Here is a 24414-nt window from a genome sequence, read left to right on the forward strand (position 1 = left end):
CGCATGCGCGCTGAAGTTACAGCGCTAGCCGAGGAGTGGGGTCTGAGCGCTGATCCTGCGCGTGATTCCAGCGCCTCTTTGTTATTGGCTGCTTCGGGGCGCGGTGCTCGGGCGCGGACGCCCTGGATTGGTGTTTGGGAGCAGAGGGGTGGGACTCCAGATGCTGCCGCGGGAGGTCCGGACACTGGCGGCCATAGGACTCGCCGGTAAGTGCGCGTCTGACCTCCCCTTGCCGGCTCTCTCCGCCGCTTCCGGGTGGGACAGGACTGCCCCCGTGGGAGCTGGGCTGGCCGTGGAGGGGCGGGGCCGGCCCGGCTTGTGGATCGCAGTCCGGGTGGAGGGTCTCTGTACTCCAGCGTGGCTGAGGACTCGCTGGGGCAGACTTAGTGGAACTGGGTCTTCCCTTCCTTGGCACTGGCGCTCCCCAGTGTCCTCTCAGTGAATAAAGCCAGGGCATTACCTGGGGGTGGGTGGAAGCCCCGTCCTCTTGACCCCCAAACCCCGCTGGGTCTCCCTAAGGCTCCTTGGGAACCTCTGCTGCTAATGACTGGCCAGGGACTCCTTGGCCAGGGTAGAGACTTTATGGCTAGCTCGCCTTTGCCACTTAAGTGGCTAGAATAGATGGAGATCCTGGACAGATCGCTCAACTTGTCTGGCTTTTCATTTGTAGAGTAAGAGGTGTTCACCGATAGATCGCCCAGCCTCTCCTTAGCTTTAAAAATCTAAGATTTTGTGAATGTACCGGTTGTTGAGCTTTTACACCCTAAAGCTGTTAGGTGGAACCGGGTGGAAGTAGGCAGACTCCCCACCGAACACCGCAGGTTGATGAAAAACTGATACCTTTTGGTTCATTACTCACTGTTTTCGTTATCATTAATCTTTTTAAATTGACTAGAACTTGAAATTCGGATTTAGGTGACAAACCACAATTAAAATGTTGGTGAAGCCTCTTAAAAGTACAAACTTGAAGAACCTCAGTATTTGATAATATTGAATCATAATTAGTAAATTCCAGTCAATGAGCACAAGAGTATTTCTGAGACAATACAAAGTGTCCCCAAAAATGTATACACACTTTAAGAGCTGATAGCTCAATTTTGAAAATGAAATGTATTTTAATAAACAGTATCTTTATAATTATTCAAAGTGTGTGTATACATTTTTGGGACACCTTATATTTAAAACATAGATTAATTTGTTGGCGAGAATAGATAAGATTTTACACCTGCACTTACTTTGCATTTTATGAGCTTTCAGGTGAAATTGGAAAGTTAAATGGTTAGGATGGCTTCCCATTATATAGTTGAGTTTCTGGGGGATGGAAATCTCATTTGTGAAGCTGAGGGAGAGTTTCAGTAGATTTCCAATACTCTTTGGCTTTAAAACTCTAAAAATCTGCAATAGTACTGAGTATTTGAGTGGGTATTTTGCACTGACAGGAATCTAGGATTCCCCTGAGATAAACATTTCCTTCTTTAGATGTAGAAAATGGTCTGTAGTCTTTTTTAAAATATATTTTTGTCGATTTCAGAGAGGAGGGAGGGAGGGAGGGGAGAAGGGAGAGACGTAGAGCGAGAGAGAGAAACCTCCATGATGAGAGAATCATTGATTGGCTGCCTCTTGCACATCCTACACTGGGGATCAAGCCCGCAACCCAGGCATGTGCCCTGACCGGGAATCGAACCATGACCTCCTGGTTCATAGGTTGTTGCTCAGCCACTGAGCCACGTCAGTCTTTATCTTCAGACTCCAAACTGAAGGGACGGACACTCATGGCAGAAAGGCCCATGTAACTGAAAGAAAGTTTGACATGAAGTGAGTAGTTTGATTATCACCATCCTGGAGTACAGGAGGAGAAAAGTGGATGTCTGCAGCATGTGCTACCCGTGGCACTTGAAAAAAGTGCTCTCCAAAAGACAGCTCCAGCTCCAGGTATATTTCAATGCGAACCACACAAAGGTAAAACTAGCAGAACTTTATGAGATCCATTGAATCAGTGGCTAAGTTCCCGAGTGGGGTTGGCACCCTATTTCTGTAAAGAGCCCTAATATGTAATTATTGGAATGAACTGATTTGTTAGCATGGCAAATTATTATATACGATGGTGTAATAAACTGATTTTTTTGAAACTATGTATAGCAGTCTTTTTGAAGCAAAATTGATAGACATTGCAGGATGTTGTTTAGTTGTATGGCACATAGCAAATGCTAAGCAGGTAAATGCCAAATGAGTAAATTCATGATATGCTTTGTTTTATTTCTAGGGGAAAAGCTAACAAATTTACATTAATATTAAAGCCATATTTATATCTGGATTTGGGATGTAGAATGTAGTTCTGAGCTGAGATCCTGTTTTCCTCTATTTTTCAGGTATTTAATGACATCTTAAAGGGGTTGCTGTAAAGGACTAATGCCTAAACTGTCTCAGCATGGCCTATCGAGGAGGAGGTGGGCGCCGCCGCCGTGGTCCCTCAGTGGTGTTCTACCCTGTTAGCCCTGGACGTCTTTTCACATGTAGAACTCCTACTCATAACATATGCATGGTGTCGGACTTTTTCTACCCGAATATGGGAGGCGTGGAAAGCCACATTTACCAGCTCTCTCAGTGCCTGATTGAAAGAGGACACAAAGTCATAATTGTCACCCATGCTTACGGAAATCGAAAAGGCATCCGTTACCTCACTAAAGGCCTCAAAGTCTATTACTTGCCTCTGAAAGTTATGTACAACCAGTCTACAGCCACAACCCTCTTTCACAGTCTGCCTTTGCTCAGGTACATATTTGTTCGAGAGAGAGTCACCATAATCCACTCACATAGTTCCTTTTCTGCTATGGCCCATGACGCCCTCTTCCACGCCAAGACAATGGGGCTCCGTACAGTCTTCACGGACCATTCCCTTTTTGGATTTGCTGATGTCAGCTCGGTGCTTACAAACAAGCTTCTAACTGTCTCTCTTTGTGACACAAACCACATAATTTGTGTCTCTTACACTAGTAAGGAGAACACTGTGCTAAGAGCAGCACTGAATCCTGAAATAGTGTCCGTCATTCCTAATGCTGTAGATCCTACTGACTTCACTCCAGACCCATTTAGAAGGCATGATAGCATAACTATTGTTATTGTCAGCAGACTTGTTTACAGAAAAGGTAATGAAATGAAATAATAGCTGCAGTTGCACTGCACAGACTTTTTTTTTCTTATAGGAAGCTGTTGGATACTTGTTTATAATGATTGTTTGGCTTTTTATTTTGTTTTATGGTTTTACTAGAGGCCCAGTGCATGAAATTTGTGCACTGGCGGGGGGAGGGGAGGCCTCAGCCCGGCCCGCGCCCTGCACCCTCTCGTCTCTGGAGAGGCTCCCGCCACCACTGCTGTGCTCACCAGCTGTGAGCCTAGCTTCTGGCTGAGCAGTGCTCCCCCTGTGAAAGTGCACTGACCACCAGGGGGCAGCTCCTGCATTGAGCGTCTGCCCCCTGGTGGTCAATGCATGTCATAGCGACCAGTGGTTCTGCTGTTTGGTCTATTTGCATATTAGCCTTTTATTATATAGGGTGACTACTGCATTAAATATAGCAAAGAAAGGTTGAATATTGTTTTATACATTCAAAAAGAAAATTTTGGAACAGTGGTGAATGCTGCTCCCCCCCTCCACCTTTGGTATTTTAATAGTTACTTAAAAATAAAACCAACGTGATGCTGTTTAACAGATCAGGATCAGGTCTTTAATTATTTTTAAAAATATGTTTTTATTGATTTCAGCGAGAGGAAGGGAGAGGGATAGAGAGGTAGAAACATCAATGATGAGAAAGAATCATTGAACAGCTGCCTCCTGCATGCACCCTACTAGGGATTGAGCCCACAGCTCAGGCATGTACCCTGACCAGGAATTGAACCATGACCTCTTGGTTCATAGGTTGACGCTCAATCACTGAGCCACACCGGCTGTACCTGGATCAGGTCTTTTTAAAAGTTAAAATAGCCCTGGGCATGCAGTAAGAAGTACAGGGCCGGTTCCACCACCAGTTTCTAATTGCAAAAGTAATGTCTTGTCTTTGCAGATATTTTGGAAACAAAAGCACAAAAGTGAAAACTAAAATCAACTTGTTACTGTACTATTCAAGGATGACTATAGTGAAAATTGTAACTTACAGCTTTCCTGTCTTTTTTATGCATATATATATATATATATTCGAAATCATTGAGCTTGTTCTGCCATTACTGTTTTGTATTTCATTTAATCATAGATAAGACGTTAGTGACATATTGTCAGGTAAGTAATGAAGGAAAGGACTGGCGCTGTCCCACTGTGTCATTGAGGACAAGCTACAAAACATCTCTGATTCTCAGTGTTTTCATTTGTGTAATTTGGGTAACAGTGGGAATCATGTGAGAATTCATTGATGGTTCCTATGAAGTACTTAGCCTGGTTTGTTCTTGATGAGTGTTCGCTGTTATCAAGAAGGACTTTTTTAGTACCTCTGCAGCACTTCATGTCCCTGCAATAGAATTTGTAGAGCCTCATTTACTGTCTGAAACAGTTTGGTTAATCCAATCATAAATGGTTTTCTGGATGCTCTTTGAAAACCTATCTAGTAATCAAAATTAAAGTACGGAATCATTAAAAAGATAATATATAATCTCCCCTTAAATATTTGAGTTCAACTCCAAATATTATTAATGTGCACTGAAATACCAATAATTCTATGTAACCCTTCAGGCTTAAGAGTACAGGTCCACTGATTTTAGCGGCATCATTTTTCCTGCACAGTTCTGTTCAAAAAGCATCATTTACAATTGCCAGTTTGGTTTCTTTTAAATGAGGTGAGAACCTAAAGGCATATGAAGTAACGTGCTTCTAGATGTTCATTTGCTTTTGATTTTATATAGTGGTTTAGGATACCCCCTAACATGACAAGAGCTTTTTCCTGTGACTTTATTCTTCAAACTGTTGAGCTTAGTCTCAGAAACTCATTTTGTCAGTTTTGGTGCTTTTAATTAAATTACCCAACATAGTAACAAGTGCAGCTGGCATCAAACAGATCTGGGGACAACACCGCTGATTCTTGGTAAGTGTTAAGGTTAGTGGTGGGATCAGAAGTGTACAAGTGTACTAGGGCCGTTGTAATAGAGAACTGTGGTTGGTCAGGCTCTTAAGCAGAGGTTGGTGAGAAAACTTACTGAACTGCGTTTTCTGGGTTAAAAGCAATGAGATGCTGTCATCCTCTAACCAAGAAGATGTAATTGACCAGCATTCTGGATCTTGAATCCCTCAGGATATTGTTGATGTGTTTGTTGTAACTTAGAAAATGTATTTACAATGTTTTTTAATCCAATAGTATATCTTTTGTGGGATAGCTAGCTAAGGAAGTATGATGCATGCATGGTTGAGGATCAGAGCAAAATTAACAATACAATGATTAAACTTGTTACATGTACTTCACTAGTTATGGTATTTTAACCAGCTGAGATAACTACCAACAGGGTGAGGTTATAGCCTTTCCTGTTCTCAGTTCGATAACTTAACAAACACTTATCGAACCCTTTGCATATGCCAGACATCATGCAAAAATTAACATTCTTTAGCCCCGAAGTGAGCAGTTCTATTAATGGTCCATTAATGATTAACAAATTAATTTCCTTAAGTGTTCATTTGGACCAGATATCAAAGGTCCACTGGAATGTATTAAGTAAGGAACAGGAGGAATCAAAGTTCTTATCACCCAGGTTTCCTGACTGGCTTCTTCCCTCTTTTCTTGAGTCCCTTTTTGCTCAGTGAGGGTTCACAGTAGTGCTGCGAATGTGCAGGCACAATTCAGTTCTGGTGACAGTGGTAATGACAGCTTATGTTTATGTTCTGCAGTTGATAAAGCCTGTGCATGGTACACTGCTTCACTTGACCCTCCCAGCAGCTGTAGGGTATCTGTTATGTGCATGTAACAGACAGTCTCAGAGAGGGTAAGTAATTCGCTCAGGTTACACAGTAAGTAACAGATGACAAACATGAGTTCAGCTCTTCCTGAGTTAAGGTCTGTTTCCTGTACCGTGGCCCAACCACCATTATCTTAAGTATAGATTCAGAAGATTCTTTAAAATATTGTTAGATTGATCTTTGAAACAGTTCGAATCAGGAATTTTCCTTGTCCATTTTGGGTAACTGGAGATTGAAAGTCCTTTTGTATGTTCCACTGTGTTAGACTCTTATTATAGGCACCAGAACATTTTTTATTGAGGGGTAAAACCTTTTATTCTCAGAATAATATTATAGATAATTGACAATATTAATCAGTTCCATTTCTTATAAGGCAGTTGTCAGGAATAAATGACATAGTATATCTAAAATATATTGCCTGACATAGCACTCAGTAAATGTTAGCTATTACCAGTAATTAGAATTATTACTCTATATGTGTTTGTTTTTACTTCAAGAATGGGTTCTTAATATTTGTATTAGAAGGGAGAGTGGGGAAAGAAAGAAAATGAAAGAATTATAGGAGGCTAAATGTTAAAAGTCATTAAGCCACTTTCTTGTTCATCTAGAAATCCAATTGATAGATTTGGTAATAGACTTGAAACAAAGATAGCTAAGATTTTAATGAGAAGCCTTCATAATTCAGAAAACCCACATGTGAATTTATGTTTGCTAGTGCAATCATTTTGAAAATACTAACAGAGTTTACTTAAATCTTATTTTGAATTACTTAATAAAAATGACCTATACATAGGGTGTCTCAAAAAGTGTATACACACACTTTGAATAATTATGAGGGTAGTGTTTATTAAAATATATTTCATTTTCAAAATTGAGCGATATATCAGCTGTTAAAGTGTATATACATTTTTGGAGGGGATACCCTTTATATCTCCCACCATCTTTTTTTTATAATCGATCTGCTTATATTTGGGAAGATTGATAGTGCAATTCTTGTGTGTATGTGTGTATGCATTTCTTAAATTAATAAGCTACCTGGGTTTTGCATTTTTACTTTGTGTACAATTTGTAATTGTTAATGAGTTAACTTCTCAGGTAGTGTCAACATTGCTATCACTTTAGATAGCCACTTTCAGACTAGTAGGGCATGATTTATTTTACTGCTTCACATTACCTGAGGTTGTATTTACATATTATAAGAAAAATGTTTCATTAGAAAAAAAAAAAGAACAGAGATGCACACTTCTGTTCTCTGGAATATAATGGTCTGGCTGATGGCTCCTGCCGCCTTCACTTACCCTCCTTTGGGGAAGTGGGCTATAGAGGGCTTGGATGGACTGTTTTAAATTTTGCTAATACCATAGTATTCACTGCAGAATCCTCTGTATAAATTGCATTCTGCACAAAGTGAAGATAGCAGTTATACTTGTATTGCTTAACCCTTTCCTGTGTCAGGAAGTGGAATCATAGGTAGTAGAACTTCATAGAGGAAAGAGACCTTGGACTTGATGTACATAGGCCTCTTAATATTCTGTATCATGAAACTTTCCCATCATCAAAGACCTTGCTTGTTAAAAGGCTGGCACAAGATCTAGATCTCCAGTCAGCTGTCCTGCTCTGTAGAAAACTTGAACTCAAACGTTAGCTACCTCAAATACCTTTTCTATGCATGAGCAATATATAAACACAAGTGAATAACTTAAAGAACATTATACTGAAATGAAAACAGAATAGTACACATATTTGATGTATGGAAGGTAACATTGGATGCCAGTGTATCTTTAAGAATTGCAACTCTTGGGGGACTTCTGGCAGTTTGTGAATGATTCTACCCTCCCAGGAAAGGTTTAAGAAATTCATTTCTTTACATAAGGAGGGCATAGCTAATACTTTTCAAAGTGAGTGGATTTGCAGTAGTTCTGATGATTTTTTTAAAAAGTTTAAATATTAATATCTCCAACATTTAACTTTATTTTCTATTACCAGGTACTGATTTGCTTAGTGGTATAATACCTGAACTCTGTCAGAAATATCAAGATTTAAATTTCATAATTGGAGGAGAGGGACCAAAGAGAATAATTTTGGAAGAAGTACGGGAAAGATACCAGCTACATGACAGGTATTGATGATGGCTTCCATATTGTCTTGGGTGAGAAAATATCAGTGACCTAAATTGGGTTTTGGCTACATGCCTGCATTAAGTGGGCTGCTTTTTCCTACATGTATTTGATGTAAAATGTAGTACAAGGCCTATTTTTTAAAATATATAAAATGGGAAACCCTAGTTAAAGAATTCACAATTTTATTTATTTTTTCGTTAGCCTGATATTACTTGACTTTATGGGGAAGTGATTGGAAGCATTCTGGAAGGCACAAAGAGATTTAAGAGAGAAATATTTTTAAAAAATTAATAGCATGGCCCAAATCATGTCAGTTCCTCTGCACATACAGATGTGAACATCTTCCTCAGTAACTTGGATACCATGTGAGGGGTGTGCCTGTGAAACATCAGTTTAAAGGGGATGTTCCCCTGGTTAGAAATGACACTAACATTTACTCATTAAAGTGTATTAATATTTCCATTAAATGCAAACTCACTTTGGAAACAATGAAATTTGATGTGTGATGAAAGTGAGAACTATGTTAGCTGTTTGTGTTTTAACCAACCTACTTAAGACTTTCTTTTAGATCAGAGTTTGGCAATATTAATTTTTTTTTTTGTGGTGGAAAGCATTAGGACCAGTAAAATCTGAGTACAATATGCATAGCACGCTTGGCTTATAAATTATATCCCTTTCGTCCATAGCATGATTTTCACTGTCCTCTTTCTTCTCTCATTTCAAAAATCAGAGTGCGTCTCTTGGGAGCCTTAGAACACAAGGATGTTAGAAATGTCTTAGTTCAAGGACATATTTTTCTTAATACTTCCCTTACTGAAGCATTCTGCATGGCCATTGTGGAAGCAGCCAGTTGTGGTTTACAGGTAAAAAGCTTTGAGAGCTTACATTATCGGGGTTTCTGTGCATGTATTCTGAAAACTAATCAGACACATTCTGTAGTAATTTTTTAGGTTGGTTTTGCTCATTTTCCTGAGATGTGAATTATGCTGGACCATGGTTTTTTTTTTTTCTTTTTTCTTTTTCTTTTTAAGGTCGTAAGTACCAGGGTTGGTGGAATTCCCGAAGTACTTCCAGAAAATCTTATTATCCTTTGTGAGCCTTCTGTAAAATCCTTGTGTGAAGGATTGGAAAAAGCTATTTCCCAACTGAAGTCCGGAGTATTGCCAGCTCCAGAAAAAGTCCATAACATAGTAAAGACTTTCTACACCTGGAGGAATGTTGCGGAACGAACAGAAAAAGTATGTCACCTGCCCAGAAAAGGGTATTTGAAGATTGTGTCTGAATTCCTGAGGTTTCATGTACACGCTGGCTTTGTCTTGTACAGGTTTACCATTTCTGTTCTATTGCTTACGTTTATGAAGTCTCTCCCAAATGAAAAGAAGTGAACTGTGTACTTTTGGTATATTTATGTTTCTCGTCAAATTATTGCATTTGACATCTGAAAGTAGCAGTAATGCCATCTACACGTAATTGTCTGGAAGTCACAGCCATTACAGTCAGAAGTAATATTAAAATAATATTAAAATCTATAAGATGTTTTCTTGACGCTGTTTAGAATGCTAAAGTATTCTAAATATATGGTTTTACTTAGTCTGGTTGCAGCAACTCTATAACTTGCAAATATTTAATTCAGGCTATTTCCTAAAACACTTGTGTCGCTTTTGCTAACTACTGTAATTTTCTACAGGAAAAGGATTTTTTCAGCTTTAGGCTGATTGAGAACATAATAAGTTGGAATTCAAAATGCACATGACACATGTCAGGAGTATGATCGCACAGAAAAAAGCAGTAATAGAGAATTTCCAGGATAGGTACATGATATAGATCAGTGGTCGGCAAACTGGCCCCTTGAGTGTGGCTCTTCCACAAAATACCACATGCGGGCATGCACGTACAGTGCGATTGAAACTTCATGGCCCGTGCCACGGGGCCGAAGAGCTGCATGTTGTCTCGTGAGCCGCGGTTTGCCGACCACTGATATAGATTCATACCCTCAGGTGGGACAGTGTGACTGGAAAATGCTTCCTTGTTTCAAGTTAGGGGCTTCATTTATTCCGCTGGGTTTTGTCCTTTGTTTACTCTCATTACTTCGTCTGCTTCATGCCTCTTATTACCAGGTAACACACTGGGGGAAACACTCTGCTTGTCAGTATAGAGAAATTGTGAACCAGGAGCTCAGTCAGTTGGGAGCATGGAGGAGATAGTAGTTTAGACGAGTGCTTTATGGTCTCATTGTACTCAGTGAAGCAGCTAGTTGCTAGCCAGAATAGAGAGCAAGATGGAGCCTCGGAGTGGATAGAATAGCTCTTGACTGTAAGCCTCTCTTACCTGGTTTAATTTATAAATTCCCGTACATAAGATGAACTCATATTTGAATATAAGTGCAGGAGAACTCTTTTATCTCTAAAAATTGTCGTATACATTTCCCATTGAAGTGTGAGATATTTGAGTTAATAGTTTTTAAAAAATACATATTTTTATTGATTTCGGAGAGGAGAGAGAGATAGAAACATCAGTAGTGAGAGAGAATCATCAGTTGGCTGCCTCCTGTACACCCTTTATTGGGGATCGAGCCGGAAACCTGGGCATGTGCCCCGACCTGGAATCAAATCTTGACCTCCTGGTTCATGGGTCGACACTCAACCAATGAGCCACGCCAGCTGGTCTGAGTTAACAGTTTTGACTGAAATGTCTCTGAGACACACTCACCTTCTAGGAGTTTTTCAATATCTCTACCCATCTATAATAATAAAAGGGTAATATGCTAATTAGACCAGAAGTCTTCTGGATATCATTCCAGACGTCCTCCCTGATGAAGCTGGGGTCAGAGGAAAGCCAGCGCGGGTCCCAGGTGCCTGCCAGTGGCCTGGGGGAAGCCAGCCTGGTTCCCGGGTGCCTGCTGGTGGCCAGAGGAGGGAAGCCTGGATCCCGGGTGCCGGAGGGAAGCCAGTGTCAGCAGTCTGGGGAAGGAAGGACTACTCTTGCATGAATTTTCGTGTATCGGGCCTCTAGCATGAAATAACTGCCTTTTTCCTTTAGAGGTTGGAGTGTAGCACTGATTACCTGCCAGGAATACATGTCAGAATCACCTAGGAAGCCTTTTCAGGAGCTGTTCTTTCCATCTTCCTGCCCGCCGCCCCCCCCCCCCCCCCCCCCCCGCCGCCTACTCCCATCCCAGCCACTCCCTTGATTCTAATATGACCCTTTAAGAGCACAAGTGGAATTTGGGATTGGCTGGCAGGGATATTTGGTTAGACAGTTGTTTTTTTCAGTGATACTCTACTCTGCTTGGTAACCATGGCTCCGTAAGTTGTGACTTCACTTCTTGATCACATCATGTAAACCTCGGAAGTCTGAGCTACTGTAGATATTAAGTTCGGGGCAAAGATCTCTGGTGACAATATGTCAGCATATATTAAAGAAGCTAATTAGTATTATTTTTAACCACATTTTTAGTTTCGCTTAAAGTAATAGTGAAACATTTGTATTTTCTCTGCTTTATACTCTGATGATTTATAGTATTAATTCAGAAAACAAAGTCCTCTATAATGGATTAACCTATTGTTCTCTTCACTGTAGTAAATTACTTTGTAGCTTAAGATCATAAATTAATTGACCTAGAAATAAAGGTGGACACACTGGTCAGTTTGTAGTTGCTCTTTTAATTCTACCTGTCCCGCACAGGACATTTGTTCCCTTTCAACTCCTCCTTCCTAGTTTAACTGCTCTTTAGAAAACTGAACAATTGTGATTCACCATTCTCAGTATAATTTGCAACAAAATTCTGATTCAAAGGTATTCTAAATATCCTTGGGGTAGAAGAGCTAGATGAAACATTCCGTATCTTTCAAAGGCCATTGGCCTACAGAACTTGTACTGCACATCATAACTTTCTTGCGCTCAAAAGGAGATTCATTACAGATCTCATTGATACATGAGAAGGAGCACAGCTAGTGCTCAAATATGATTAAAATTAACGCTGGCCCATTTGATGTGTTCAAATAAATATGTTTAAAGATCTTTGTGTGTTTTTTAAAAATATTGCCAAGTTTAGTGCTTAATGATTTAAAAAGCAAGTCACCTACTGTCAGTTCTCAGCAATAAACTTTGTTTTCTTTGCCAGTGTTTATACCAAGGGAGGGGGGCGGAAATCTGGCCCACCGGCCCGTATAAAGCCTGAGAAATCATTTGGTTTGGCTCTGCCAAGGCAACTGCAGGTGGGACTCGAAATTCAGTAAATCTAGGCGCTTTTTTCATAGCAACATAAATTTATATTAAGTGAGTTAAATTAAACGAATGATGTTATAAATATTTAAATGGCTCTTGACAGAAAAAAGGTTCCCCACCCCTGACCTCTACCATCTACTAAGATTTCCCCCCATCTCTTTTCCCCTTCTGTTATTTGGAATCCATGAAATGTTTCTGTATATTCTCATCATCTGTGCTCAGCAGCAGGCCTCATGTAGCTGTTGAAAGAAGAGCCACTCTGTACCCAGGAAGAAGCACACTAGATTGTCACTCTCTGATTGTGGTTGGTGTCTACCAGATAGTGGAAAGGGCTTCTCAGCCAAGCCAAGGAATCTTAGAAGGCCAGCCCCGCTTCAGGGAGTCACTGCTGAATTAAATATGGCCTCCACAGAGGTGACCTGAAGAGGAGTTTCAAATTCTCCGGACTTCAGAATTCTCATAGTTGAGTTAAAATTGATGGTGATGCCCTGGGAGACAGGAGTTGTGGCATATTTGTCTTTATATCACAGCATCTAGCCTGGTGTTTTTTCCAGAATAAGCACTCCATGAATGTTGAATTAAAAGGCAATACATTACTATAATGAATTTCATTAACCACATCATTTCTATAACAACAGCAGCGAAATGTAAGCGACTTCAATTTATATCTATAAAAACATTCCTGGTCATCGTTTATTTTAGATCACAGTGCTCATTCTCGGCCTCTCTTCCACCAGGTGTACAATCGTGTGGCAGGAGAAACTGTGTTACCAATGGACAAACGACTGGAAAGACTCATGTCTCACTGTGGCCCAGTAACAGGCTGCATTTTTGCTTTGTTGGCCGTATTCAACTTTCTCTTCCTCACTTTCCTGAGGTGGATGACTCCAGATTCTCTCATTGATGTGGCAATTGATGCCACAGGGCCAAAGGGTGCCTGGATTAATCAATATCCTTATAGTAGAAAACGGGGCAGGAATAAAACCAGGTAGAAGAAAGCCTGGATTGGAAGATTTTAAATATTTGTAACAGTGCTATTATATTAAGCCTATTGAAAATAACCTTGCTTTTCCCCTTTTTTAAGGTTAATTTAGTAAGTTGTGCTACCTCTATATCATTCAATGTTTTACTTTGAGGAAAGATAACTTATGCAATTCCTGAGTGTAGAAACTTCTTGCACTTATTTAAAATTTAAGAGAGAACCTATTTAAGTCACTCAGGTATGATATTTTTCAGATTTCTGAAATCCTTCTAGCAGAAATGTTTTCACATATTTTGGGAGCTTTGGGTGCTGAAGGGCCAAATGTTTTCTGGGCATTTTTTTCTTTTGGCCAATTTAAATGTTCTGCCATTAATTAGATATTCACCAGATGTTTACAAGTTTCCTTTAGGGAAGTACAACAACCCTATGAACTATTTTAAGTCATGTCCATGCAACTTGATTAGATATTTAAGTCATGTTCTTAACCTTTTCTTGGGAACACTCAGTAAGTGTTACATATAATCAGCAGGTTTCGTGAATAAGAAGGTCTGTCAGGTACTAGCCTGCTTTAAGCGCCTACTATGTGTAGAACATTGAACTAGACACTTTCTGCCCTGAAGGACCAGGGTGCTTTCACTGTTTACCACTCAAATTGCTCAGTTCATTGGGGTCACTTTGTCATGAAATGGTAAACCATAAAACATGCCAAAAATGCTCATGCTTTTAATGCCACAAAACAGTTGCCGATCCGCTCTGAGTACTTTGATCCTGCTGTGTGCATTCTTCTAGGTAGAGCCTTCATTGTCAGTTGCGTTTATGAAAATGCTGTTTGCTTTTTAAGTACTAGGGACCGATACCACTGTTGATGAGAGTGCAGAGACAAACCCTCCACATCTTTCAGTGCATAATTTAGTTCTCTGTAAATGCCTTCACGTTTTCCGAGCAGAATGTATGAGATGTGCCATCTCAAACTCAGCTGCTACCCTGTACCTTTGGGAGAAGTCACTTCCCTTCACTTGTGGCCTAGCTGATACCTGATAAGTATTGTCAGTGTGCAAAAAAGTCTTTACCCCAGAATGTTTTTTCCTGGTGAATTGAGTCTGAAAATTTAAGGAATACAAGTCTCTTCGTGGATGGATGCGTTGTTAACTGTAATTGTTGCCCAGAGCCATGGGTTTTAAAACCCCAGATTATCCACATGGTGTGTCTTACTGAACTCCTTTGAATAAATTTTTGTGATAAAGGGTTGAAATGGAAAGAAAAGAGGCACGCGTGGGTGCACTACATAGATTCTGGCAGTATTGTGATTGTGTACAGGATTTTTTAAAATGACAATATTTACACAACTTTTTAAAAAGTATCTTATCATGCCTATTAACCAGTTGCCACTGATATAAAGAAGTATATTCGTGTTTCATACTAAAACACAAATGCAAGAGTGCAATTTTTAAATCTAGAAGTTAGGAGTTCTTTAGTTAAAGAAAAATGGACTGACCCAAACCATTAAATCTTATTGGGATTTTTATGCACAGAAACTGACTTATATAAATATTGAATAAACAGTGCCAATCTTCACCATAAAGTGAGAAACTAACATTTGGTTTTATTCAGCAATTTTCAAAGGCATACTTTTTTTTCTTATATTTTTGTTTCTTGGCATATTATTTTCAAAATCGTTATTGTCATTTATTTCAGGTAGACATAGGTATTAAAGTTCTTGCACGTAAAATATATAATTTGCAAATTAAAATTATTTTTCTTTTTTTTGACAAATGGAAGTAAATTTGCTTGTTCTACTGAATCATTTTCAGGCTTCCCAGATACTTTAATTGAAACTGTCAGTGTTGCACTGGTCAATATGTGGAAACATATTGTTCTACCCTCTACTTACATTTATTTGCAAGTGAATTTGCAGTAATGAGGATTTTATGAAAAATGTGTTTCTTATGATGTTACAAAAAGTAGCACTTGTAAAACTGATTTATGAAGACATCCTACATGTCCTAGAAAAATAAAGACCAAATTAACATTTTCACAATTTTCTGAGTTTGTCTTTTTTATGACCAGAATTTTATTTACTAGTTTATTAGCTCTCCCCTCCCTCTTCCCGTCTATGCTTTCTGTTAAGAAAATGTTTTATTGAACTTATTGGTGTGACATTGGTTAAGAAAATTACATAGGCTTTAGGTGTGCAATTCTATAATATGTCGTCTTTTCAGTGCAATTTGATGTGTTGCTATGTCTCTTAGTAAAAAAGGGAATATCCTTCCGATGACGAATTACTCTGTCATCTTTTTTTTTCCTAGAATACAGTCTCTCTTTTACTCATGGGTTATTAGCAAGCTCAATAGTGCCTTTGTTTCCTGATCCAAACAAATCCCTGTTTTGCACTGTGCTGGAGTTACCACATGAGACAAATGAATACATCTGTTAACTGTTGTGTATGTGAACTACGTAATTATACTTGGTTTTGTATGCTATTTTAAGAGAAACTTGAATTTTGATTTTATTTACAGAAATGCAGCTTCTCCAACCCCTTTTGTTGGGAGCAGTGGAAAGCAGTCACCTACATTGGTACATTCTGATTTGTCTTTTTCTGAAACTTATTTTTGGCAAAATCAGGATATAGATCTGTTTTTACTTTTGTGAAATATTTTTTTCAAAAATATACTTTTTTATTGGTTTCAGAGAGGAAGGGAGAGGGAGAGAGAGAGAGAAACAACGATGAGAGAATCATTGTTCAGCTGCCTCTTGCATGCCCCACACTGGGGATTGAGCTCGCAACCTGGGCATGTGCCCTGACCAGGAATCTAACCATGACTTCGTGGTTCATAGGTTGATGCTCAGCCACTGAGCTACACTGGCCTGGCTTGTGAAATATTTTTAAAACCCTCTTTATCCTCTGCATTCCCAAAAGAATTGGCTAGATGTGGTTATATTATATCCTGTGGCTGAATTTTTAAAATAGGATATTCTGAAAATTAAAGTTCAATGCAGAATTTGATTTATAGTCATCAGTACTTTAGGGAGTTCATTTTTCTTGATCATTTGTGTTGGACTATGGCTCAGTGGTTCTCAACTGGGTGTGGGATCTGAAAGGAGGTGGCGATTTTCTTCCAGTGGGACATCTGGCAGTATCTGGACACATTTCTGGTTGTTATAACAGGATGGGAGTGGGGCACTGGCAGCGAGTGTGTAGAGGTCAGGGATGCTGCTAGATACCTTCTAATGCTTTCGATTGGCCTCCAACAACAAAGAATAATCTGGCCCAAAATGTCAATAGCGCTGAGGCTGAGACATGCTGGTGCTGTGGATGGTTTCATCTCCTGTAAAAGATACTGTGAATTGACTTCTTACTTCAGTAGTCTTTGACACCCATCTCAAACGTAAAGATGGTCTCTCAGAAATAGTATAGATATCCATTTGAAGCTTTAAAAAGTTGAGCTTCTCATGATCAACTTTTCTGGTATATAAAACAAACTACAGCCATGTTTTAAATGAAAATCAAGGCCAAAACAAGATTGAATGATGTTATAGAATACAATCTACATCACTGGACTGACATGAGTAAATAATGACTTTCCATAGAGCACAGTTGAAGAGAGACATGAGAAGAGCTAAAATACTTGTGTTCATCCATGTATTTTCGTACACTGGCACTCTACCAGGTAATTAATGAAGCTTGGTAAAGTCAACCCTATATGTTAATATCTGTTCTTGAGAATAGAAACAATGCAAGGTCTTTATGTATTTTTTTATCTTTATTGTTGAAAGTTACACAGATGTTCCCTTTTCCCCTTTGATTCCTTCTAGCCTGCCCCCACACTGTCGCCCCAGACCTTCACCACCCTATTGTCTGTGTCCATGGGTTATGCATAGCTGCATATAAGTTCTTTGGTTGATCTCTTCCCACCCACCCACCCCCACCTTCCCTCTGAGATTCAACAGTCTGTTCCATGCTTCTGTGTCTGGATCTATTTTGTTCATCAGTTTATTTTGTTCTTTAGATTCTACATATGAGTTAGATCACATGATACTTGTCTTTTTCTGACTGGTTTATTTTGCTTAGCATGATACTCTTCAGGTCCCTCCATGCTGTATCAGAGGGTACAAGATACTTATTTTGACACTGAAGTGATGTACTCTGTTTTGTAACTCAAGACCGTATTCTCATGCACCAGCCTTTTAACAAAGTATAGGGAAATAGTTCTTATATAGGTAGCCATTCTAATTTGACTGAGTGCTAGGAGAAACTCCTGTATTTTTTGCATAAAGCATTTATTACATAAGGTTTATTTCATCTGCTCTTATAATTTTACTAGAGACCTGATGCACGAAATTCATGCATGGGTAGAGTCCCTATGCCTGGCCGGCGATCAGAGCCAATCTAGGGCAACTGGTGTGGTGATCAGGGGCCCCTGCTGGCACCTGCTTTGGCTGGCCTGGGGCGTAGGCTGGGGCAGCTCCTGCATTGAGCATCTGCCCCCTGGTGGTCAGTGCATGTCATAGCGACTGGTCGTTCCACTGGTCATTCTGCTGTTTGGTCAATTTGCATATTAGACTTTTATTATATAGGATTTTGGCTTATCTTTTCTAATTGGTTGCAGAAATTGAGAAAACCTAATACAGCCAAGAATGAAAGAGGAGACCTAGATTGGCCTCACCTAACTTTCCTAGCTGTGGAAAATTAAAAAGAAATCAAGCTGATGCATGTTGAACAGTTAGGCTTACAACTGACCAACTAGGGAAGATTCATATAATCTTTGGGTACTTCACCCAGAACCTAGGGATCTTCATCCATTTTATTATAATTCTTATAATCAAGGATAGCTCACATTTTTCAGAGAGAGGTACCACCTTTAGAAACGCTTGAAATGGGGAATTATCTTGCTGGGGGTCATTGTTATGGATGAAATGATTACAGTAAGTGGTCTAATGCTTCCAGTATGACACTTCTACTTGGAGAGCCATCCAAGGTGGGCCTGTTATAAATACTGCCTTAGAGTAAATGGCCTTTTGTAACTGGTCATGGTTTAGAATTGGACTTTATCTCCCATGAACCTCAGAATGAAGAAAAAACGAAGTACTCTAAGAGTTAGTGCTTCCCACCAAGTACATAGGATGTATTTGTACTTCTTTGTATGAACTTTAAAAAAAACTTGCCTTGTTCCCCATGGGATCTGAGAAGTTTGTTTTCTTTCCAATCCTGCCTTCCAACATAATATAGCAAAAATTGGGATTTAGGGATAAAAATGGTTTGCATGTGAATCCTGTTTGTTAGATAGCACTGAGGAATGCAGGTCTAGAATTAACGGCTGTTTCTGGTTGGAAGGAAGTTTATTTAACCTTGCTGTGAATGTCAGAACATGAAGTTGCCAAATCACAGTTAGCTTAGAACCTACAAACGGAGTTCTCCGTGACAGGACACTGAGGGCCAGAAGGTTTAAAATAGATGTCATATGATACCAATTACAACTCAGTGAAATTTTGCAGTCCCGAGAACCTGTGCAGAGTGTAAGCCAAAATGGAAGATGGTTCTCTTTTCTATGGCTTTAAAAACATTTTTATTACCATGTTTGCTACTTTTCTTTTCTTCAAGCTTTTAATTAAAGTTTTTTTGGCTCTCCTAACCCATTTCTATGTCGTCAAAGGAAATAGAAAAGAAGCAGCTAGGATAGCTGAAGAGATCTATGGTGGAATATCAGGTAAAAAACTACAGCGTTTGTTAAAGAGCTGATGCATGGGAATACAGTCTTGAGTCGCAGTACACATTTTTTTAAAAACCTCCCAGATAACTCATATACATATTTCTAGAAGGCAGACTTTATTTATACTTTGGCTTTGAGTGGGTCATTTAAAAAATATATATATTAGTATATATTATTTAAAGTTGCAAATGGTGTTGACTACACCAGTGGTGAAGGATTTTCAGCTTTAGTTTTTGCAAGTTAGTTCTTCAATTAAGAGTTACTACTTAAGAAATAATTAAAGTAGTGGCTTTCTAAAAGTATTTTGAGAAAACTTATTTCTACTAACCTAAAGAGTTACTTATCTAGGATTATTGTCTTTAATATTTTTAATCGTAATACCCTTTGTAATACTTTAAGCAATAAAAAAAATAAAAAATAAAAAATAAATATATTTTTAATCAAATTTTAACAATGCGCTTTAACAAACCTGAGTTTCCTCAGGAAATAGAATGACCAAGAAATTTGATTTAAAGCAGCAAATGTGGCAAGCTGTATTTATTTTGGTGCTGTCATTTGCAATCCGAATTGATTAGCCATTTGTCACTGTAAGGAAAAACTTTTTACTAAACCCATTTATACTCAGTACCATGCAAAGCACTGCAAACAAAGGTTATTATATGAAATGCCAACATCCAAGTAAAACATTTTGAAGTCTCCTGCTTTGTAGAACTTGGTGTAATGATCCACTTAATTGTAGTGAGATGCTACAAAAGTAAATGAATCAGACATCCTCGTCACTGCCAGGATCCTCACTTAATAGAATAGTATTTATTCATAAACAGTATGGAATTTCCCTATGTGTTTTTAGTGTTCGTAGGGTTCCAGGATTACATCAGTCTTTATCTAGTATCCATTTCTATTTGCATCTAGGGTTCTCGTTCAAAATAGACCGACGCTTTGTGATTAGAATACGCTAGATGACTTTGAAGACATTAGATAACAGCAGTCTTATCCAAGGAAATAAGACCTCCAAAGACGAAGCATCAGAATGCTTCAATTAACTGGGGAAAATGAGAAGAATGTTGACGTTTCAGGAAGTGTCAGAAGGCCCGCAGTGTGGAAAGAGGTTTCTTTTGGGGATTACATTTGTCACACATTTCAGGGAGGTATGTTACTTAAACTCCCTTTAGTTTCAAGCTTAGCATGATCTGAAAAAGCTATTTTTGTAATTTAATTTGTAAATCTGGGCAGGGGCTGTTTAAACGTTTCAGTAACAGTTTTGATGTTCTCATAGATACATCATCCTCATGGTTTAAATTAGTTAAAGTCCAACAAAGTCATTGTTGGTAAGAGCGCTAAAATGTTTTCTGTTGCTTGTGTGCATTATTTTTGTCCTTGTGACCCTTAATTGAGTACACTCTTAGAAGCGTTTTATAATAGAATCTATATAAGTATGGTTTAAGTCTGGGGCCACAAAATTAACCTCTTCAATTGAGCTCATTTATTCTTTAGCTGAAATATATTTGTTCAAGGTCCTAGGATTATATTCATTTAATTTGTAAGTAGCATAGTGTTTAAAACTGTATTTTTCAGTTATCATTAACCAGAGACAGCAGAGAGGAGAGTGCATGTTTATTTATCAGTTTAATTTCCTTCATATATATCTATATCTATATACCTATAAAGCCTGAGGGAGGTTATATATATGTGTGTGTGTGTGTTTGTGCGCGCGCACGCTCGTGTGCGAGTGTGTGCACTGTGCACGCACAGGGGCACTTATGAACATAGTAGAGAGTATACCCATATTTGGTAAAATAAGGCTTTCTATAATAATACAGGTAGTAACATGCTAGAAACAGTGGTTTTTGCAAAAGTCTAACAGTGTGTTTTCTGTTGACATTGTTAACAGTCAGATGCTTGACACTTAAAAATCAAGAACAAAATTTTGTTAGGGTTCAACTCGAATCTGAAATTGCCTTTGCTGTTCATTGGTCTAATGTTTGTTGGGAAAATATGTAACATTTAATTAGTAAGTTAGCTAATTAAATTAGCAAAGTCTGAGGAAGGTTACATGTTTTTATTTCAATCGCATATTATGTTCCTGTACATTATCATAATTGCTGTCAAAAACAAGGTAGGGCAGGAAAAAACTCAGTTGAACCTGTCGTAGGTGCTGGCATTCTTTCTTTTGGAAACAGCACCTTGCATCATCTCTGTTATTAAATATCTTTTTTTTCCTTTGTAAAATCTTTTGGGAAAAGTTATTTTTATTTCTTATTCTGGAATACATCATTCAATGTCTTTATGGTTTAAGTTATTACATTTGTATATAACTCGTCAGGATTGAGTTAAGCTATGGTTGCTTATTTTACTTTGCTCTTGTCAGGCTGCTTTGTGTAGTTTGTTATATATATATTTTGAAACATTGTCATTGGCCCTTGACATTACATCTTAGAGCACCAGACAGATCACTGGATCGCACCTTCAGCCCATAGATTTTCCTCAGGTACTGTCTTTCTCCGGAGAGATGTGGCACATGATTTTTCAACATTTGCTAATTTGGCAGAATTGGAGCTGTATTTAAGTCCAGCAACTTGGTCATCAAAGTTGATAAAAATAAAGTATAGATACAGGTTGATGATGTGTTTCACAACCCTTGGACCAGATAGGATTCAGGAGTTTGGGGGGGATACTAGAAAGATTACATAGAGTGTATAGTGTATATTACATAGCACTCCCAGCAGGGCCTGGAGCTGCCTCCCATAGTAAAACATTTTGATATTTCTATAGTGAACATATAAATATTCACACCAAGTAAAAATATAAAAATAAGTTGCTTAACCTGAGTCTTGGCCATGTTCTGCTGCCAAAGGAGTTTGGGTCAACTTTGGGGAAACTTGCTTTTTAGAATTTGGGTTTTTTTTTATAATGGTAGATCAGATATTATACAATTATTGTACTTTTTGTTTTTTCAAAGGGCTGTTTTGAGCTAAAATATTGATTATATTCTAGGTGTTAATCTTAAAATTAGTTGTCCTTGTTCTAAATTAAAAGGACTGACCTTGATTTGATGGCCATGCCTCGGCCAGACTCATCAATCTGACTCTTTTTTCTCATTTTTCCCATTTGGACAGGATTTTCCTGCATTTGGTACATTCTTACATTATCTTCTATCTAGCTTTCTATTCTTGTTTCCTCAGCCTTGGCTCAACCACCATTGAGTGATTACATATCACAGGTGCCTGCTGGCTTTCCCAAGTTGGGACAACCAGTCCTCAGTAGGGACTCTGCCTCCCCACCTGTCACCTAACTCAGCTTGCCTGTTCCTAATAGGTTCAAAGGAAACTTCTTTCTAAAACACTACAAAAAGATGTTCATTGACTGTGGTTCACCTCCTGACCAGAGCTGAGTATTCTAAATTTAAACTCAATTATATTATAATATCTTAGGTATCTCAGGAAATTTACTATATGGTTTTTTTATAATTACCTTTTTAAAAATATATTTTATTGATTTTTTACAGAGAGGGATAGAGAGCTAGAAACATCAATGAGAGAGAAACATTGATCAGCTGCCTCCTGCACACCCCCTACTGGGGATGTGCCCGCAACCAAGGTACATGCCCTTGACTGGAATCGAACCTGGGACCCTTCAGTCCATGGGCCGACTCTCTATCCACTGAGCCAAACTGGTTAGGGATATAATTACTTTTGTGTTGCTTAAATATCATTAATTTCACTAGGCCCTTGCCTATATTTTGGTTCAAAATTGAAATTCATTTAGGATTTTCTTTCCTTTGATAAATACTGCAGGAGAAGATAGTACTTCATATGATTTGGGGACTTGACTAAAGGGAATAAAGATTGTTTCATGTGAACTAGATATTATAATCAGATGGTTATATTTTTTTAAAAAAATAACAAGCCAGCCCTAGCTGGTTTGGCTCAGTGGATAGAGTGGCCTGCAGACTGAAGGGTCCTGTGTTTGATTCTGGTCAAGGGCATGCACCTTGGTTGCAGGCTCGATCCAGGCTCCATTCGGGGCACATGCAGGAGGCAACCAATTGATGTATCTCCCTTATATCTATGTTTCTCTGTCTCTCCCTCTCCTTTCTACTCTCTAGAAATCAATGGGAAAATATCCTTGGGTGAGGATTAACCTACACACACACACACACACACACACAACCAGTAATCTCAAGCACTTGTTGGAATTTTTGCAAAAACTTTCAAATATAATAATTGATTTTTATCTTGAACACTTGAAACTCAGGCAACTGTATTCCATCTGAACCCATTTTGTTATTGAAATCTATGGTTTTGAAATTTGTCATGAAATTGTTATTCAGAGTCTTGGAAGTAGAGATATAAATCATATTCTGAGAAAAAGTCAAAGGGGGGGGCAGTGAAAAAGTGAACATTTTCCGTACGCCTCGTCAGGAACAAGTAAACATGTCTGTAGAGTAAACTATCCTCATAACATGCTTGCAGCCCTGTGATGCAGGCATTCTGCCAAATAAGTAAAAATAGACTGTCTTAGAAGAGAGTGACTGATTCCTACTTAAGCATTCATTTATTTGGAGAGCGTGGTTGCATATTTCCTGAAAGGAATGGAAAAACTCCCTAGCTGCCAAATAACTTTTATCCTTAATTTCTCACAATTAGCTCCAATTTGCAAAACAGGAATGATAAGAGTGAGAGACTGAGTGTTGGGAATAAGAGTTAGAAAGCAAGAGAGCCCACCTTGGCAGAGTTTTCTGGAAAAGGATTTTGTGAGAGAACTCTTCAAGATTTGAGCAAGTGCTGGAGAACAATGTGATTGGAAAGGTGACTTCCTTGAGAGTGGTTTTGTTTCCAGTTTGGAAACAAGAGTTATTTCTACATTTAAGATGATACGATTGGTTTAATTCACATTATCTATAGAGAGAAGGTGGGCATTAGCAAAGCACTCCAGACAAGTCAATCTATCATGAGGACAGGCAGAATTTAAAGACCAGTGGTTCTTAAAACCAGAATAGGGTGTGTTCTGAAATCTCAAACTGTGGATTTTAGTCGTATTTCTCCCACTTACTAGAAGTGAAATCTCTTCATGGAGGCCAAGGGAATTGTTGTGCATTTGGGGGTGTCCCAGTTCATGACACAGGCTCTTCCCTCCTCTCTTAAAAGCCAAAGGATGCCAGCTCCAGGAGGGAGCCTGGTATTTTACTCTCAGAAGTTTGCTTAAATAACTCACTGAACTACCCCCTGTCCTACCCAACTGGGGGAATAGAGTTGGAAAGCAGTGGTGGATGAGAGAGAAACCCAGGAAAACCTGCTATTCTTTTTTTCTTGATGGCATGGGTGATGGCCCCACAGGCTTGCCACAACCTCAAAAGCACGGGGTGGGAGTAAGAGGCATCAGCGGATGCTGCATTGACGGTGGACTCTAGGAGAGGTGGTCAAATGCCAATACATAGGAAAGGAGCCT

At 38.8% G+C, this 24414-nt stretch overlaps 2 protein-coding genes across 6 annotated transcripts in view; both read left to right on the forward strand.

The window, feature by feature from the left end:
• Positions 1-3: 3 nt before the first annotated feature.
• On the forward strand, positions 4-15296 carry PIGA (phosphatidylinositol glycan anchor biosynthesis class A). Of its 4 annotated transcripts, none has more exons than XR_009450685.1 (6): positions 4-206; positions 2370-3146; positions 7916-8048; positions 8780-8912; positions 9081-12923; positions 13014-13122. XR_009450685.1 is itself a non-coding variant. In XM_059679666.1 (6 exons), the coding sequence occupies exons 2-6, from the start codon at positions 2429-2431 to the stop codon at positions 13266-13268; spliced, it is 1446 nt and encodes a 481-aa protein (XP_059535649.1). In that variant the 5' UTR covers positions 4-206; positions 2370-2428; the 3' UTR covers positions 13269-15296. The 4 variants fall into 4 exon arrangements, 3 of the variants coding, with proteins under 3 accessions (XP_059535649.1, XP_059535651.1, XP_059535650.1); XM_059679666.1 differs by having other exon boundaries at positions 9081-9287; positions 13014-15296; XM_059679667.1 differs by lacking the exon at positions 4-206 and adding an exon at positions 1572-1932 and having other exon boundaries at positions 9081-9287; positions 13014-15296.
• A 3437-nt stretch (positions 15297-18733) lies between these two features.
• The window catches only part of ASB11 (ankyrin repeat and SOCS box containing 11), a 32574-nt gene continuing 26893 nt past the window's right edge, over positions 18734-24414 (forward strand). The window contains exons 1-2 of one of the 2 annotated variants that reach the window (XM_059679672.1): positions 18829-18963; positions 19879-20114. In XM_059679672.1, the coding sequence (XP_059535655.1) occupies positions 19997-20114 (118 nt within the window). In that variant the 5' untranslated portion in view covers positions 18829-18963; positions 19879-19996. Of the gene's footprint in view, positions 18964-19878; positions 20115-24414 lie in introns of both variants that reach the window. The other variant, XM_059679671.1, reaches the window with a different exon arrangement.

The sequence above is a fragment of the Myotis daubentonii genome, chromosome X (genome assembly GCF_963259705.1).
Source record: "Myotis daubentonii chromosome X, mMyoDau2.1, whole genome shotgun sequence".
NCBI lineage: Eukaryota > Metazoa > Chordata > Mammalia > Chiroptera > Vespertilionidae > Myotis > Myotis daubentonii.

Coding starts and splice junctions, on each gene's coding strand:
- PIGA (XM_059679666.1), top strand. CDS start 2,429: ATGGCCTATCGAGGAGGAGGTGGGCGCCGCCGCCGTGGTCCCTCAGTG. Junction 3,147..7,915: donor CAGACTTGTTTACAGAAAAG/GTAATGAAATGA, acceptor TTCTATTACCAG/GTACTGATTTGCTTAGTGGT. Junction 8,049..8,779: donor AGATACCAGCTACATGACAG/GTATTGATGATG, acceptor TTCAAAAATCAG/AGTGCGTCTCTTGGGAGCCT.